This window comes from Wyeomyia smithii, chromosome 3 (genome assembly GCF_029784165.1).
Source record: "Wyeomyia smithii strain HCP4-BCI-WySm-NY-G18 chromosome 3, ASM2978416v1, whole genome shotgun sequence".
Classification (NCBI taxonomy): domain Eukaryota; kingdom Metazoa; phylum Arthropoda; class Insecta; order Diptera; family Culicidae; genus Wyeomyia; species Wyeomyia smithii.
Window position 1 is genome coordinate 210,143,795 of NC_073696.1, and position 17,326 is coordinate 210,161,120.

Consider the following 17,326-nt stretch of genomic DNA (forward strand, 5'->3'; position numbering starts at 1 on the left):
CGAATGCTTTTTCCACGTCTAATTATTCGCAAATAAATTTCGCTATTCTTTGCGGCTTCTCTGACTACAAGACGAAAAATTGTTTGGATTTTATGTTTTTTCTATTCTTTTTTAATAAAGAACGAGGCGTGTTTTTCGTAGAACTCAGAAATAGTCAACAAGAAAAGTAACTATTGAATTTTAAATCATTATGCCAGCAAATATCGAATTAAATAAACTTTTTATGCGTAAACAAAGCTTGTACCTTTGAAATCCTTCGAACTATTTTAGCAGACATCCACTAATGAACCTTTTTTTGTTCTTCGCAGATGGATGGCGATGTCCGCTCGAGTTCGAGCGATGAACTCTCGGACAGTTCCGAGAATGCCCGGCCCTTCGTAGCCAATGGCACTCCAAAGAAGCAATCGCACCGGCCTTCACCCAGCAGATCGGCGAACAGCGCAGCTGACGGTGTCGGCAACGCTGACCCAACCCCATCGTCACCTAAGAAAAGCCAGTAAAGCGCTTGTTTGCACCAGGCTACTACACAGTTGCTACTTTTACAACCAATGTTGCTATGCTAAAATCGATTGAAATGCGTGCGCTAGAGCATGATGCGTATAATATATATTTAAATAAATTGTTAACCCGACCTGTTTGAGTGAATGGAGTCTAAATGTGCAACTAGCAAACAAAGAATGATAAAAGGAAATAACGTCTTAATTATCGAGCATATTTAAGAAACAAACTTTGCTATCAATATATTTATTGAACAAATAGAACAAAGAGGCAAAAAGACCGTCGAAGACGTCTCTTCGGATGATATACATGAAGAGTGAAACCAACGGTGATTTTTCTGTTAGAAAAAAATCCGCAGTCTTCACGAACCGCGTCCTAGATCATTAAAAATGCTAATCTTTGGTTTTGTTTCAACATTCCCGGTAACATTCAACTACACTAGTCTACAAAAGGTTTGGCGAGCGGGTTGAAACTAGTTATTTTTACATATTAGGCGCTTTTTACAAGTATACGTTTTTTTTTTGTCGCGCTAAAAGAACAAGTTTGTGAACAAATTACCCCTGATTTTTACTAGTTTGGTCCCGTTCTTCAAATTTGATGGCTAGTTTAACTTTTGACAGAAAACCAAAAAAGGCGATAGAAATACTCGTGCGGAAAAAACGAATTTCATACCATGATAAAGCATGTTCATATAGGATTGTAGAGTGGAAATTAATATAGGAAGGTGTCTTGTTACGAAGCTTACAAAATGTATCGAACAATCAACGCCCATTCTATTTGGACAGCAAACTTGCAATATCTCCGCTGATATACACTCCAGTACACTAATAGGACCTCTCTGTTCGGGGTAAATTATCTGTTTATCAATGAGGAATGTAATTACTCACACATCATACACAGCTGCCTTTCATTAGCTGACGGATAGAAACAAAAAACTTTGTTGTTATTACTTTGCCTCTGCAATGCGTGTCGGACACTTTTTTCATCTTCCAAAGAGAGAGGGAAAGCATCGAACGTATACTATCAGTTAGATTAGATGATCTTGAAAGTAAACCGGATACAGTAGGAATAAAATCTAAGTTTATAGATAAAAAGTAATATTGTTTCCAAATTACCATCCTAGTGAATAAGCAAAAGGTTCGTTAGACGCGAGTAGAAGCTATGTAATGCTCGGTGTAAATGTGTGCGTAAAAGAATGCTATGATGCATTACAAAATTGCATTTTAAATCCATCCCACAAAAAAGCAGCCAATCTATGTTAACCTTCTTAGTTCGCTGGTTTTACTACGCCCCGCTTTATTCTGTTATTTTGAATGCTACTTCTTGGCGTTCACCGGACGGAAATTAGTCGTAATTATTTGCTCGTTTTGAGCTTACTTTGATATCAGAAGGCGAGGAAAGATTTCGAAAGAAAACGTGATCAAAAAGGAAGCACACAATAAAGTGTAAAACAAATGGAATTCTTATGGTATTGCTTTTTGACTGATGACGGCCTGGCAAATTTGCTTTACACAACGGAATTAAATTTATAAGTAAGTAGGCGATTGTAGTCACTAACGAATTGAAAATAAGTTGATTTAAAGTGATGCATGTTAAAACCTCTACAAACAAAAACTAACTGTTCTGCTGCAGAACTGTGTAAAAAAACGAGTCAATTTCAAGCTGCGCCAAAAAATCGTGTTCAAGACGATTAACTTACTGAACTTAGCCAGCATAACAGGATTGAGAGAAGACAACTCTCTCCAACTGACACACCTTTCGTGACACCGGTACGCATTGATGATGGCATTATGGATTCCACAGATATCCGTAGTCGTAGCCATTCCAGGAAGCATTCAGCAGCCGTCACGGTCATGCGTAAGGATGCGAGGGACGAGACATCTAAAAGTCCAGTTCAGGAAAGTACCATTACGCTAGTATTTCTTCGTGCTCTAACTTGTCTTTCGCTACTAGCATTAATCAATGCCCATCAGACGATTTACTCCACGACTACACCGGTACGCGAGACGAGACTTTCATTTGGACTCAGTTTTAGCTGTGTACTACCACAATGTAAGAGGCTTACGCACAAAAACGCACGATTTTCGCTCGAATCTCTCGAACTGTGACTACGACCGGGGAGGTAGTAGACCCATAGCAGTCAAATCTCAGCACCACTGTACCTTGATTCCGTTGCATGATTGTGACATGCTTGAACAGATTGTTGTCCGAAATAAACTAAGGAGTCGTTTTTTAGTCGTCTTTGGAATCTATATTAGGCCTATGTCTAGTCCAGAGCTGTACGAATTACATACCACAGTTGTACGGAAAATCGTTGAGATGTCCACGAACGATGATGAACCCTTGTATTGGGCGATTACAATTTACCCGATTCACAGTGGAATTTTGACGAGAAAATCAACAGATATCTGCCTTCGAATGTATCAACCGACCAAGAGGTGACTTGCGTAGAAATGCTTGAAAATGGCTTGAGTCAGGTCAATTCATACGCCTGGCAATCACTTCGGATTCCGACAATGTCGATCTCATGGACTCAGCGATTCTTCTACTCATTCGATGTACACCACAGATTTTATTCATTTATTTTATTAGACCTTTTAACTTTGATGTCGACTCATGCGTACCCGACCGTCAATATGCTCCTGCTACTTTGGACTCCAAGAACTACGACCTTATCTTCTTGTACGACCTTCTCAGCACGGTAGATTGGAATTGGCTTATGAACGGTAATTCAGTGGATGTCATCACTAATACTTACTTTTACTTTTATGGCGACGGATCGTTGAGATCCTATGCCGAATCCAGAATACGCCTCCACAAAACTCGGTTTTGGGGTGCTCCTCTCCAGTCTCCCCTTACACCCGCTGATCTGGCATTCTCGTTGACAGTACACGTCCAGTGTGTGCGAGGTCTGCCTCGAAGTCGTTAGCCTCTATTCGGTTCTCTGCAAAATATTGGTGCTTATTACGGGAGTCACTTCACGGTGAAATCAGAGTGAAGTGAACTAAATCCTATTATGGGACTCACGTAAGCGAGAAAAACGTCGCAAAGTGACATCTGCCGTGGAATCTGGGTTATCATGAGTGTCATATCAGTGAAGTGAGAACGGAAAAAGCGACGTTTCGCGTGGAATTATTTCACGACCATTTTGAACGGTGAAATGATTCCGCGAAGATGCCATAAGTCTTAAAGTTGATTGATTTGTGATCAAATGGTAAATATTGGATTTATTCTTCAGTAACGAAACCAATCAAAATTTGATCCGTGCCTTAAAGCGGTCAAATTTTCATTTTTTTGCCCGATGAAAAAATGCAAACTAGTTCAGAAAATTTTCGATACCGAAAAAAACATTTTTTTTTTATGCCGAATGTCTTAGAAATGCAGAACACGTCAAGATCTGGTGTTATCTAAAAAAACGGGAATAAACGACTTTCTGGGACTTAGACATTTTTGAACTGGGAATCAATCTCATTTCACTTGTCCTATTCTCAATTTCACTTCACTGTCAATCTCACTCCACGGAGTTGATTTTTGTCTCCTCACTTGAGGTGGAATCGGGAATAGGTCTAAAAAAGTGAAGTGAGCGTGAGAGTGAAATATATTTCACCGTGAAGTGACTCCCGTAATAAGCACCATTATCTTTGCCAGTCGCTCATCCGCCATCCGCGTTTCTCGCAGCTTCCCTTCCAAGAGCCATCCGCGAAGCCCAGAAGCATGTGAGACTTTGTGATGATGGTTCCGCTTCTCTGCACACCTGCCCTTCGTATTGCACCTTTCAAAGCTATGTTGTACAGCAAGTACGAGAGCCTGAGATTATACACCACAGCTCGTTGCGTTTCACCGTATCGTAGCCGCCCTAAAATTAGATGATGTGTCTGTATATATTCTCTGAAATATATCAATAATTTCCCTGATATTTTTCAGCATTCAGCACAAAAAAAATGCAACGTAGTTGAACGCAATTCTGAAATTCTAGTGATGAAACTGCTCGTTCGGGTATGTAACCAAACAGTACAGGTACCGCATAAGACTTCTACGCTAATTTGGCTCTGAAGAGCCGTTTGAAAAAACGCGTCTCGGTTATTTTTTTTCCTGATTGTTTTTCAGTTTTCCCTGATCGAAAAATGAATTCCCTGATTTTCGAGGTTTTCGACACCCTGGTAGTAGTTCCTCAGACCATACCCTCAGGATAATCTGGTGAATTACACTACACAGCCGCTCGCTCTCGACTTTGAAAAGTTCGGCCGGTAAGCCGTCTTTTCCAGCGGCCTTGTGGTTCTCCAGCTCTTTGCAAGCATTCTTCACCTCGTCCAATGTTGATGGGTCCACAGCTTGTCCGCCCTCCCCAATTGCTATCCTTTTCCCCTCGACGACTCTCTTACCTTCCTCACCGTTGAACACTACTTCAAAATGTTGCTTTCAACGCCTAGCCACCTGCGATTTATCGGTAATCAAGTTCCCCTCCCTGTCATTACATGTGGTACTGGCACTGTCCGCTTCCTAGTTCCGTTCTATAGAAGGTCCTCGTGTCGTGCCTGGTGAAGCAATTCTACGCTTCCGCGAGGACACGATCGTAGTGCTCACGTTTCTTACGGCGGTGAAACCTCTTTTCGGCAGCTCCCGCCTCCAGGTCTTTCTCCCGCATCTGACGCGTCACACGATTAGCTGCTACTAATGTGTTGGCGTAGGCCCGGTTCTTCTCTTCCGTCACCTCTCAGCATCGAACCATTCACTACGCGTGGTTCCCGTTGTCATGCCTATCAGTTCTCGCGCTGTTTCGCTGATTGCATCACGGATGTGCTTCCACTGCTCGTTCAGGTCCATTCCAGCTGGTTCGCCGATTCGTCTATCAACTTACTTTCATCACTAATAGATTCTATGAAAAACTTGATGAAATCTTTCGCGACCATATCCCTCTTTGCCAATCTTCCCCAGCGGCACCGAGTGGAAGCCTTAGTGGAACGTTGAACTTCGAACCCTACTCAATAAGCTTTGCCAGCCTCGAGAGCAATACTTCAGCTCTAAATCCGAAGACAGTTGAAGAACTTTTCGTTGAATTTCATTAGAATTTCAGTACAACTTGCTCCAAAGATTATGCTGAAAGAATGTAGTGTGAGGTAAAACCCTTCTACATCTATTACATTTATCCATTAGTCCGGGAAACGTAATAACGTCGAGAATTAACAAAGAACCGCTGGTTCATGGAGCACTGTATGATGCTGTTCGACATTTGATCTCGGAATTCCAACACGGATTTGTCTAATGTCGCTCCACAACCACGAATTTAATGTGCTACACAAATTTACTGTTTCGAGAAATAGAACAAGTTTTCGACAAAGTACCACACGTGCGTGCCTGCGGCAAACTAAGAGCGTTAGGTGTCCCCGATTGGCTGATATTCAACCCGTTCCGTTCGAACTCAACCAATCGATGTGCTTTCGTGAAATTACATTCACCTTGTTAGAAGTCTTTCTCAATCACCTCGGGTGTTCCACAAGGTAGTGTTCTGGGACCGCTGATCTTCGTACTATTCGTTAATGATTTGTGTCCTCGTATATCACCTTTCAAGCAGTTGTTTACAGATGAGCTGAAGATTCACAGGATCATCACTTCCATTCTCGATTGTTTGGCTCTCCAACGTGATACAATAATGTGAAGAAACTGGAATGAGGGTGAATGTCAAAAACTGTAGAATAACGGTCTTATCTCAACGCTGTACCATCGTCAATCAGCAGTACACCTTGGAATCATCTCCGTTGGAACTTGTTCTCTCCATCACTGACCTAGGGGTTACGCTAGCCTCCAAACTGGGGTTCAACAACCACATGGCATTACCATAATAATTCAAAACTCGTGTTGAAAACAGGTAAATGATTCTACCAGTCAAACGTGTGCCCCTTGACTCATTTTGTTTTGCACGTCTTTAGTTTCCCTGAAGTATGGCCGTCCTCAGGTCAACTTTGATCTGATCGGACAAACTTTAATCCATTATTTTTCTATTATTATCAAGCTCTCTTGTGTTTTAAAAAAAATGGGAGAACTTTTTGTACAGAAATCATTTTTCTTTCAGATATGTTTTGTGAATTATAAGGCAACGGTAGAGTTTAATTGGAAAATAGTTTACTACTATCATAGATTTCGTCGCTTGTAGATGCAGAAAATAGTTTTAACTATGTACAAAAGTGTAGACTGCTGCTGCTTCAACACTAAGCTATATTATATTCAACCAACCATGGTTCATCATTCACACAGACTATCCCAGATAACGCGCTTACGATAATGTAATTCTTGAAAGTTCCTTTTTTCACTGGAACCGCTTGTACAAACCAATGATTTGCAGTTGGTTCGATTCGAATGCGTGTTACAAGCAGATAGTATGATAAGTAGTTCTAATTGAAATGAAAACGATTCTCTACCTAAAATTACGATTCAAACCGGGTTGCGCTGCCGTAGCGTTTGTGTGGAACATTGTCTGATGCGATATCACTTAGCAAACAAAAAAAGTAAACAATATCCTTGAACTTACATAAATTGCTTTCACAACACAGCCAACGACAATGACTAGTCGTATCTGCGTGTGTATCACTTTGTTGAATCCTTACGTTAGCGTTATCATAATATAAAATAGACAGCTACCTAGTGATCCAAACGTGGAACTAAACTCGCTTACTATTAGACCCATTCGGCGTTTTGCTATGACTTTTTACTACCCAGCAGTGGGGTTCGTTCGGCCGCAGCTGTTGACCCACCGACACCTGCGACTGCCGGTAAGATAACTACCGGTGACTGTTGTTGATGTGGTCTCTGCCATTGCTGGCGCTGACTTTGTTCGGTGCGCAAGCTGCCACCGCGTCGTCGCATCTAAGAAAGGAGAATTATTTGAATAAATTAAGTTTTACAGCACAACGTTGAATGTGAATCCGGCTTACATGATTGTGATGCAACTCGTGCAGGTACAATGTACTAAGACACATATCCGCTGTCGTGACCTCGTGTGAGGCAGGGTGCGACGCAGAACCGTCCATGTATAAACTAAAAAAAGTAACACAATATTATTTCAACTATCTGAATTGTTCGCTAATGATACCCACCTTGGCAGGAGTCCATTGTGGGATCCTTCGGCAGGTCCTTCCCGTCTGCTCATACCCCCTCTAGTGCTGAAGCTCATGGTCGTCCTAGGATCAAAACCGCTAGAAGTAGCTTCAGTCGCAAAATTCGATGACGCAGGCTGACCACCTTCAACTGATCCCACTCCACCAGTCTCATCGTCATCGTTTTCGTTGATATTATGAAGGAAAGTACTTCTCAAGGGGGCAGCCGTGCTAGCGTCGGTGAGATTCTGCTGCAACATTCGTTCGAAATCGAACGACGGCGGTGAATTATAGTGATAGTGCGATTGTATGGCAGCTGATTGCTGCAGATTTCCCAAAGGTGCTAGCTGCGGAATGGTACCACGGGATGATGGCGGTGGTGATCCGAAGCCACCTAGATTCGTCGATAGTCCAAGTTGTTGCGAGTTAGAGAGATGATGGGTTTGCAGAATCGGATGAATAATCGACTGGTACTGTTCGCCCAGACTCTCCATCGAAAGTAAACTTTGCGCCATGGCATTGGTAGTTGTGGTGGCTCCGTACAACATTCCCCTTTGCCTGTTCAGATCTTGTATGGCGTGACGCTTGATACCCTGAACAAAATGTCTAGCCTCTGGTGGCATTTGCCACGTTGGATTGGTAAGAGTGAAATGAACCAACGACAGCTCGGTTTTGCCATGTTCACCCTGCGTGTACTGGTTGTTTTCCATAACTGGAGTGTTGACCGCTTCGTTCAGGTCCTTCTCGATTGCACTATTCGTAACTTGCCAGTCTGGATTACCGTGCTTGCGGACGTCCATTTGGGCAAACGAACATACGTCACCCACTCCAACGACATCCACTGTGAAGTTGCGGAAAAAGTCGACCAAATCCAGAGCTTTCGGTTTTAGTACGAATAGTAGTACAAATGGAGCCACGAAAGGACTGAACAGTTCATTTAGGATGTACATCTGCAATGCAATCATCATAGTTTTTATCGAAGTCGTATGCTATTAACAGATTTTTTATCTTACCGCTTTAAGCTGGAAAAACTGCTCGAATTGATCGCGTACCATGGAAGTATGGGCGTAGCCACGCCAGGATGCCGGCAGGTAGTGTACGTGTGCCAACACGTTGCGAAGTAGCTGTTCGGGACACCAAATCATGTTCTCATCAGGAATGAGTGATCTGCAAATTACAAAGTGTGCATTGAAGTAGGTCAATAGTATATGTAGCTTTAGCAGAACACTTGAAACAAAAAAACAATTGAATGCAATAATACAAATACGTGCATGATTGTGCTATGATAATTATTATCAGTGTCATAGATACTGAGCAGTAGAAACTGTAGAAAAGTTTGGTTAAGGATTATATTGATAACTCAGATATCAATAAAAAAAACGAAACAATTCCAAGCCAGCGAGTGCGACGAGGGACTAACAGCTGATATAGAATTCCACCTGGGCTTTTGACAAAAATATAGTTTCTTATAAACAGAGTGGTTTTGGATCCACTCTTATAAACAGTGTGACAAAAACAAAATTGAAATGCTCAACTTATGTTTCTTGCTACTCACCTGGAAATAACACTCGCCGCCCCCATCACCGTCATTATTCCCAACACGTGCTGTACTTGAAGCACATCTTCGTCATACAAAGCCAACAAAAATATCAGTGATGCAACCCCACCGCAAACAAATGCTATGTTCCTAAAAAAACGAAAATAATTACTGCCGTTCTGCCAAAAAATACCGTGTTCACTTACTTCGCGATCACCGTCAACAGGGGCGATGAGAATGAGCCCATATATTTGACAGCCGGTCGGTAAGCTCGAGTAAGCCTAGCATCCAGCTCGTGGTCCAACTCGTTGAAATGACGCAGATACAGCTTTCCATATTGTGACCAGCAACGGATGCCCAAAGTTCCAGGTTCTTTTTTAATCAACTACAAGAAATTAATTTTATTAATCAACCGAAAAAAAAACAATCTACTCCAATGATATCATACATCGACATAATTGAAGAAAAAGTACATCAGCTGACAGAGGAAAATAAACGGTGACAGGACCAAGTTTGTAATAGCCACCCAGAATATTTGATTCGACAACCGAGCGGCCAACTCAGTTCGCCTGTTGGATCTTTTGAATTCCTCTCTCAAATGCCAGTTATTTTCGAATGGTGACCAAGGTCCCCCTGAAAAGGCAAATGGTCGAAATAAGCTGTTGATAAAAAACACATCAAAAAACTTACAGAATAAAATTAATCCTACATTGTAGCGCAGAGCTTGACTTAAACACACTAAACTTCCTAAAAATGGCAGCTGCATTGTAGATGGAAGAAGTGATTTGTTCATCATTGCAACCATGTAGTTTTTGAATCTGTAAATAAATTTACAAGCATCAGTACATGTGCCTGTCGAATTATGGATTCCCATTACCTCAGAATTCTATGATAGATATCAAGTTCAGTCAACTGCTCCTTGTTGATGCTCATTTGGATTTCAGACTGCACTTCCCGTATCCGTTTCTGAACCTCATGCCAGGTAAGATTGTCCAAATCAGTCTGCAAAATAACATGTATCAGCAACAATAATCAATAAGAACCTGATAATCATACATCGTCTATTTTCAGCGCAGTGTTGAAGAACAACTTAATGTCCCAAAACTGAAAGAAATGAAAAAAGAACTTAAACAGCCGGAACGTCCAAAAGATAGCGGCCAGCACAAGCAGCAACCAGTCGATGGGCCCAAGAACTGCAACACATTCCGCAGGGGACTGCATTACATCCGCAAGGGTAGTTTTGTTGTGAGAGTTGTTATTACTGGAAAAAAAAGTTTTGATTTAATAAGCACATAAACCTTGTCTATCTTGAATACAGTACTTGAAAAGAACTCCATAGTCAATGCAGTTAATCATGTAGGTAATCAACACTACAACGAACATAAACTGGAATAACTCAAACACTTTCTGCAGCATCATCACAGAGAATCCGTGTTTTTGGTGGTAACAGTAGACACGAGTGAAAAAAGAGTCTAAATCTTCGATGTGGTTCCATCGAGCTGGAAAATGAGACGGATATTATTTATCATTATACGTAATTGAAACAAAGGACTAACTCGTACCTTTACTAGTTTCCGGTACAACATGAATGACCAGTCCGCTGCTTTGAGGCGTTTCCTCTTCATCGATGGTTGGTGATCGTTTGTTGATGTCGTTAAAAGGATTGGTATCCTGATTCGTCAGGGTATCGTAACTCTTCGGGTCATTTCTCGCCATTTCGATATAGTTTTTGAAACTTCTAACAAACAGCACAAATAAGGGGTCTACTACGAAAGGCTGAAACTCAAAAGGCTGAAACACGGAAGGCTGAAATCCGAAAGGCTGAAATCACGAAAGGCTGAAAGCTACATAAGGCTGAAAACACGAAAGGCTGAATCACGAAAAGCTGAAAAATCATAAGGCTGAAATTCACAAAGTTCATTTCTTAAAAAACACTCGTGGCCTTCGGCCGACTCGATTGTCCGACATGTATGCTGTCCTTACTCGCTATCGCTCGTTCGGACGAAACTAGGGGATCACCCCTACGAGTCATTAGACCTAGGAAAACGAACGAACCTATACAGAGGTGATTTCTGCGGGGGGCTGCCCCCCCCCCCCCCGCAGTAGCTGGCGCTTCCGACGGCGGGTCGCCGGCGCACACTCGCGGCCTTCGGCCGTCTCGCCCTGAATCATCTAGGAAACGTGTACAAGAGTCAAGTGTGTATAGATTCAAATGTTGCCGAAAATTGATTTTCCATTGCACAAACCAATTGATACTCAAACATTGAACTCTGTCACCTTAAAAAGGTTTGTTATCCATGTGTCCGAAATTTTCAACGATTATGATTCAAGTTACAAAAGTTTCAGCCTTTCGTTCATTCAACCTTTTGTGCATTCAGCCTTTCGTTATGAAACATACTTTTCAGCCTTTCGAGTTTCAGCCTTTTGGGTTTCAGCCTTTTGAGTTTCAGCCTTTCGTTACTAACCCCAAATAAGTTAGTTTCTTTTTCAGCCTTTGTTTAATTGCACCTACCTTTTATAGCAAAAATGCGTCTATCAGAAAAATGCTTTTTTTGCTTTTTCTTGTCACATCTTTCCTGTTTCGCTGGTGAATGTTTGAACACAAGAATGTGTACAAACGTTACCGAAATATTAACTCCTGGCTGAAAAGTTCAAGGCAAATACATAATTCAATGCCTAACAAACACACTATGACTAATCTTTGTAGTAGTATTTTACCAGCTGATTTTTACTTCCATACATACAGTCAAACACATCGAAATAGAAATATGCTAAATTTCAACTCACTTGTCTATCGGGAGAAAAAAAAACTTTATTTCACAATAACAAAGAGCTTTATTTTTTGTTGCACGAAATTCTAAAACCTGACTCTTTCGATAACGGCACTCAATGAAGCGAAGAAAAAACAATATCACAAAAGACCTTCGCGGCACGACGGCAATACGGCTTAAAACAGTCTACAAGAAACAAAGGCAAAATTTTGTACGCAATAAATTTTGCACGACGCAATCAACCTTTAGCACTGGTGTAATCAGCTGGTAAAATGCTCGTGTTTTCCACAACATGATTAAAAAAGTTTATACAGTACCTAAGTAGATGTTTTTGTTCAGAAAATGGTCCAGCTCCAACAGACTACAAACGTTTTATTCTCTGCCTTCCGTGCCTCAATCGTTCTGTGACTAGCAAAAATTTTCACTACTCCCGTTGAGCTGTTTCCTGCTCTGAAGGTTTGGAACACAAACTCAGGTAAGCTCGCTTGTCGGTATACAATATTTTTTGCATCTGTAGTGAGTTGTTTTCATGCCTTTTCAATGAATTGTGATGATTAATGAATGTGTGTTTTTAGAATGTCAAACGTAGGTGGATTCTGATGAGAGTCATTCATATACACGCTTGTGAAAGTTGATACTAAACTGGAGTAAATGAAATTACGAAGTCTGCGTTACAATAATAAGCAGAAGGTCAAGTTCCCGAAAAAGGAATGTATAGAAGGTATACAGTCGTCGTTCGCTAACTGCAACATGTTTCCATTGCAGTTATCGAATGCCGTTCGATAACTGCAACACTTGACACATGCCAAAATTTAGAGGGGGTCCGTCACTACCATTTTTGTTTTCAATGATGTCGAAAAGTTTTTTTTTAAGGCCCGAATACACACACGGCGTAATGACGCCTTCTCCATACAAAATGGTAGGCGGGATAGCGATTACGCCTTCTATTTTGAATGGAGAAGGTGTCATTGCGCCGTGTGTGTATTTAAGCCTTTAATGGAATAGTGGCAAAAAATAGCAGAAAACTAAAATAGGCAAGCTTTTTGATTAATCAATTTGATATTCATATTTCCGCATCATAATTAATTGCGTTTTAGTAACTACTTTACATAACCAATATGTAGGCGAAGATAAAGTTCATCACTACAGAAGATCATTTTACGAGACGTTTCTGAACTCAATTCATTAATAAAATTTTGACAGAAAGCTCGGAACCGCTGACATAACGCAAGTAAAAGCAACATCAATGTCAGCAGGATTCGTGACAACTCTCAGTTCCTTAAAATGGTCTATTTAACGCTACGTCACAAAATATTGTTTGTGATCTACTATGCACTGCCTCACTGAGTAGTGAAAGCTAGCCAAACAATGCACAAGGAATATTTTTTTCTCTTATAATAATTACGGAAAGTGAACCATACAGCATGGTGATTTTGCTTCATTGAATAGTGGAGATCTATAATCTCCCATCTAGAACGAAGAGACAACAAGTAAACGAAATCGAAATGAAAAAGTCCTTTTGAAATGTTTCTAGATATTCAACAAATTTCATTTTCGAATGCATTTAGAATCCCCCCGCGAGATTAGTCACTTCAATGTCAAATATGACTTTGACTTCAGATTTGACGGGTTGCGGTCCGATAACTGCAAAGTTGTTGCAGTTATCGGTCTTGCAGTTAAAAAGCGTTAAAAGACTTGCAGTTATCGAACGGCGACTGTATAACCAAGGCTTTGTTCAAGGAGTTCAGTTTTTTCGTTTTCGTTTTTTATAGTTTATATTTTGCATCTCAGGTAATGTTGACTGAATTCAAAAAGTATACAATATGACAAAGTAAACCAAATTGTTCCAAATCGAGTTGCTACAAGACGTCAACAGGAAGTTCAAATTTTCTCAAATGGATCTGACGAAGGATGGGCGAACGGATCACGAGCTGTTCATTTGAACCGGTTCTGAGAAAAGAGCTAAGGAGCGAACGGCTCACGAAAATGAAACACGGTTTTACCCGAAACAACACGAGCTGTCAACGACTATGAGCAGGTTCGCAATGATGAGTGAGCGGTTCATAGCCGCTCTTGGAAAATGGCAGTTCTGCCCACCCTAGATTTGACGAGCTCAAGATGAATGTAAAAAACGCGGAAATGAAAAAGCATCAATTTTTTTTTCGTTTATTTGCCGCCGGTCTTGTTCCACCACTGTTGTTGTGCCAATCTCCACCCAGGACCCTAATTTACGACCCGTTAATTAACGGCCCAGTGCAAATGGCTTTACTTCCTCATGCGATGGAAGGCGTGATCCCAGAGATTTTTCGCCTCAGAAAATCTCCCGGTTGTGATCACGCCACCCCACAACCATCGACACCTATGTCGGCGTTGGAATTCGAACCCAGGCGTCGAGCGTGGTTTGCGAAGACATTACCAAACACACGTGGAATGTTGAGGATCCCCAATTAAAGAAAAAAAGTCATGGTGACTGTCCGGTTTTGCTTCCCGGGATGTCATATATACAGTATCTGAACACAGAACTACAGAGTATTGCCAAAAATACAGATTTTACAGTTTTTTTCTTGCTATTCCGTCGAAATGAAATCAATTTCAAATGTTGATTTTTCGCCTCAAAAAGTCTCCCAGTGTCGGCTAGGATTAAATTTAGACCGGTTGGGTTGGTTGTAAGTGGATCACACCACCCCAAAACCATCGACACCTATGTCGGCGATGGGATTCGAACCCAGGTCACCAGTGTGTTTTGCGGAGACATTACAAACTACGCAAGGTCCCCGCCTGTCAGTTTCGTTAATTTTTCTGAAAACTTGATTGATCTGATTTTATCAAGTTGGAACAAATTTATTTTCATTCGAATGGAAAGGGGGTTGCTATGAGGAGCTCTGCTTGGAGTAATCTATGCGTGAGTCCCGCTGAATAAGGGGATTTTTTTATGTCTAAAGTACCACCTTCTGTTCTCGCTCATTACTAGGTATTCTCGTGAAATTACATACCTTGCCCCCTTTACAAGACTCAAAATGTAGACAAAAAATTAAATTACTTCGTAAAAATATTTAGAGCCATAACGGATAGTTTCTCAAGCATCCACGCCGCACTTATTGAACGTTTAGTTTGCGCACTTGACGTAGAAGACACCAACACGGTTCAATGCAAAAGCGCACACTAGCTTACACTGCACATTTAACTGCTTTTCGAAAAGTCAAAATTATCATGCAAGTGGCAAAACTCAGTAACCTTGCTTCGTCATTGATGGGAAACCGAAACTAACATTCGTTTGTATCTTTCATCACCCAATTACTGTAAACTTTTACTAAAAGCACTTCATCTACGCCGCGGCAACACCGCTTATGAATGTTTTTTTTTATCAATGTTTTAAGAGTCATGTAATAGTTTAACAACCTCCCTTATATGTCAAATCTTTTCGCCTTTGCCGCTCGTCGGAAGCTTATAGCTGTTCAATCTTCTCTCACGGTAAAATAACTATTATATTTTTCTCTGTGCAGTATCGCTCACTTCCACTATTTTCTTCGTAACCACCCTGTAGGCTGCAGAAACGTCACCCATTTGTCACATCGGCAAATTCTTTTCTTTAGTCGAGTGTGCGGAGTGTAATATCCCGTAAGAATGTCCACGATAAACTTACCTCTGAATCTTACCGTGCGGGTTCATCCCGTTGTGCTGTTCCAAATTGTTGATGCCTACGAGCGACGCAATGCGGATTCACAGCGAGTCATTGGAACTTTACTTGGTAAGCCGCGATAGAAGTTGTGTTTGAAAGTCCATTGAACTAACATAACCTACCTCATTTGAGTTGCTGCCTATAATAATTGTTGGTTTACTCTTTCGCAGGATCTGTTGATAAGGGAGTAGTTGAAGTGACCAATTGCTTCTGTGTTCCACACAAGGAACATGCCGACCAGGTGGAGGCTGAATTGGGCTATGCCTCCGATGTGTATGATCTAAACCGACGCGTCAATCCTTCTGAGAATATAGTTGGTAAGTTGAAAATGATGACGCGTAGGTAAGCTTCGAGATGTTTATTTTCTATTCGTTATTTAAGGATGGTGGGCAACTGGCCAAGAGGTCACCAACCACAGCTCGGTCATTCATGAGTATTACGCACGTGAGTGCAACAATCCAATTCATTTGACGTTGGACACTTCGTTAACTGGATTCCGTATGGGCATCAAGGCTTATGTGTGCGTGTCACTGGGGGTTCCCGGTGGTAAAACAGGCTGCATGTTCACTCCGATCAACGTAGAAGTAACGAGCTACGAGCCGGAGGTGGTTGGACTGAGACTTTGCTCGAAAACGGTTGGTGTTCAGTCCAACCCTGTCAAACCGCGCACGGTTTCGCCAATGTTGGATCTGGCTCAGATTACCGAGGCCTCCGGAGAACTGCTCACTCTACTGGGCGAAGTTCTAAACTATGTGGAAGACGTTCTGGCCGAAAAACAACAACCTGATAACACCGTCGGACGGGCTCTACTGGATCTTATTCATTCCGTTCCGAACATGACCACGGATCAGTTCGCGCAGATGTACAATTCAAACGTGAAAGATTTATTAATGGTCGTAACTTTGTCGCAGCTTATCAAAACCCAGTTACAATTGAATGAGAAATTGACCAGCCTAACATCTTTTCTGAACTAGGGAAACAAGGGAAAACGCACTGTGACACTCGGAAAGCTATAGAAATAAAAGTGACATTCAACGTTTGCAAATCAGTGTCAATCGAATTCAAGAAAACTCTAAGCGCGCCTTTGCGCTGTAGTGCTTACGGACAAGAAATAAATACAGCTTCAGAGATAAAATTTATTTTTCTCTGAACAACTTGAGTTATGGTAATTTATTTTTAAGCAGGTATGTATCCCCAATGCTTTGGATTGATTAAGTTTTTTTTTTCTATTATACATTTCGTTCTTTGCCATGCAAAAAATCGTCAGCTGCGTTGTTACTTTCGTTTATTATAAAAGCGATTGGATAGGTAACAGGGGATCCCCAATATGTCACATATAGCACTATTGTTACTAAAATCGCACATTGGTTGATGCGTGGGTGGTAGCATCTTAACTTCTCCCACGCCGAGTTAACGAAATGGTTAAAAGCGGCCGTGTCAACTGTTACAAACGTAACATAAGTTTTCGGGGAACGTTAGTCGACAGACAGGAAGCCTAAATCGGAGGGATATCTTCGTCCACAACCAAGTGGAAGTGTCTTCTCATGCATCGAACCAAAGAATGAATAGATTTTTATCGCAACGATAAACTGTAAACGGTGTGCCGACAAAGCTCGATTGCATGACAATCTATATCAACTTCTCTGGCTTAAAAAGCGGCATTTTTGTTGCAACTTGGAACATAGGTAAATTATCTGGGATAACGTCTGCTTTCTTTCCTCAAACTCTAACTCTCTCTCTCTTCCTCTAA

The 17,326-nt window shown here is 41.3% G+C and overlaps 3 protein-coding genes across 3 annotated transcripts in view; 2 read left to right on the plus strand and 1 right to left on the minus strand.

Moving 5' to 3' along the window:
• The window catches only part of LOC129730043 (ceramide synthase 6), a 36,401-nt gene extending 34,443 nt beyond the window's left edge, over positions 1 to 1,958 (plus strand). Inside the window, exon 5 of the mRNA XM_055689021.1 lies at positions 309 to 1,958. Within this exon, the coding sequence (XP_055544996.1) occupies positions 309 to 500 (192 nt within the window). The 3' untranslated portion in view covers positions 501 to 1,958. The remainder of the gene's footprint in view (positions 1 to 308) is intronic.
• Positions 1,959 to 6,601: 4,643 nt separating this feature from the next.
• LOC129729903 (autophagy-related protein 9A) lies at positions 6,602 to 12,374 on the minus strand. Its single transcript, XM_055688781.1, has 14 exons — positions 12,215 to 12,374; positions 11,639 to 11,768; positions 10,689 to 10,932; positions 10,448 to 10,625; positions 10,183 to 10,387; positions 10,004 to 10,128; positions 9,817 to 9,944; positions 9,575 to 9,759; positions 9,333 to 9,511; positions 9,145 to 9,276; positions 8,603 to 8,756; positions 7,590 to 8,539; positions 7,428 to 7,530; positions 6,602 to 7,359 (listed from the first exon to the last, which is right to left on the minus strand). Exons 3-14 carry the CDS (start codon positions 10,840 to 10,842, stop codon positions 7,192 to 7,194), a joined length of 2,661 nt encoding a protein of 886 aa, XP_055544756.1. The 5' UTR covers positions 10,843 to 10,932; positions 11,639 to 11,768; positions 12,215 to 12,374; the 3' UTR covers positions 6,602 to 7,191.
• A 3,086-nt stretch (positions 12,375 to 15,460) lies between these two features.
• On the plus strand, positions 15,461 to 16,735 carry LOC129729904 (eukaryotic translation initiation factor 3 subunit F). Its single transcript, XM_055688782.1, has 3 exons — positions 15,461 to 15,645; positions 15,747 to 15,893; positions 15,958 to 16,735. Exons 1-3 carry the CDS (start codon positions 15,522 to 15,524, stop codon positions 16,548 to 16,550), a joined length of 864 nt encoding a protein of 287 aa, XP_055544757.1. The 5' UTR covers positions 15,461 to 15,521; the 3' UTR covers positions 16,551 to 16,735.
• The last annotated feature ends 591 nt before the right edge of the window (positions 16,736 to 17,326 follow it).

Bases quoted from the DNA above. Each gene is read 5' to 3' on its own strand.
- LOC129729903 (XM_055688781.1), bottom strand. From the start codon at position 10,842: ATGGCGAGAAATGACCCGAAGAGTTACGATACCCTGACGAATCAGGAT. The intron at 9,277-9,332 runs GTAAGTGAACAC...TCGTTTTTTTAG, and splicing joins CTGTTGACGGTGATCGCGAA to GAACATAGCATTTGTTTGCG. The intron at 8,757-9,144 runs GTGAGTAGCAAG...TGTAATTTGCAG, and splicing joins GCGGCGAGTGTTATTTCCAG to ATCACTCATTCCTGATGAGA.
- LOC129729904 (XM_055688782.1), top strand. From the start codon at position 15,522: ATGTCCACGATAAACTTACCTCTGAATCTTACCGTGCGGGTTCATCCC. The intron at 15,646-15,746 runs GTAAGCCGCGAT...ACTCTTTCGCAG, and splicing joins AGTCATTGGAACTTTACTTG to GATCTGTTGATAAGGGAGTA. The intron at 15,894-15,957 runs GTAAGTTGAAAA...TCGTTATTTAAG, and splicing joins TCCTTCTGAGAATATAGTTG to GATGGTGGGCAACTGGCCAA.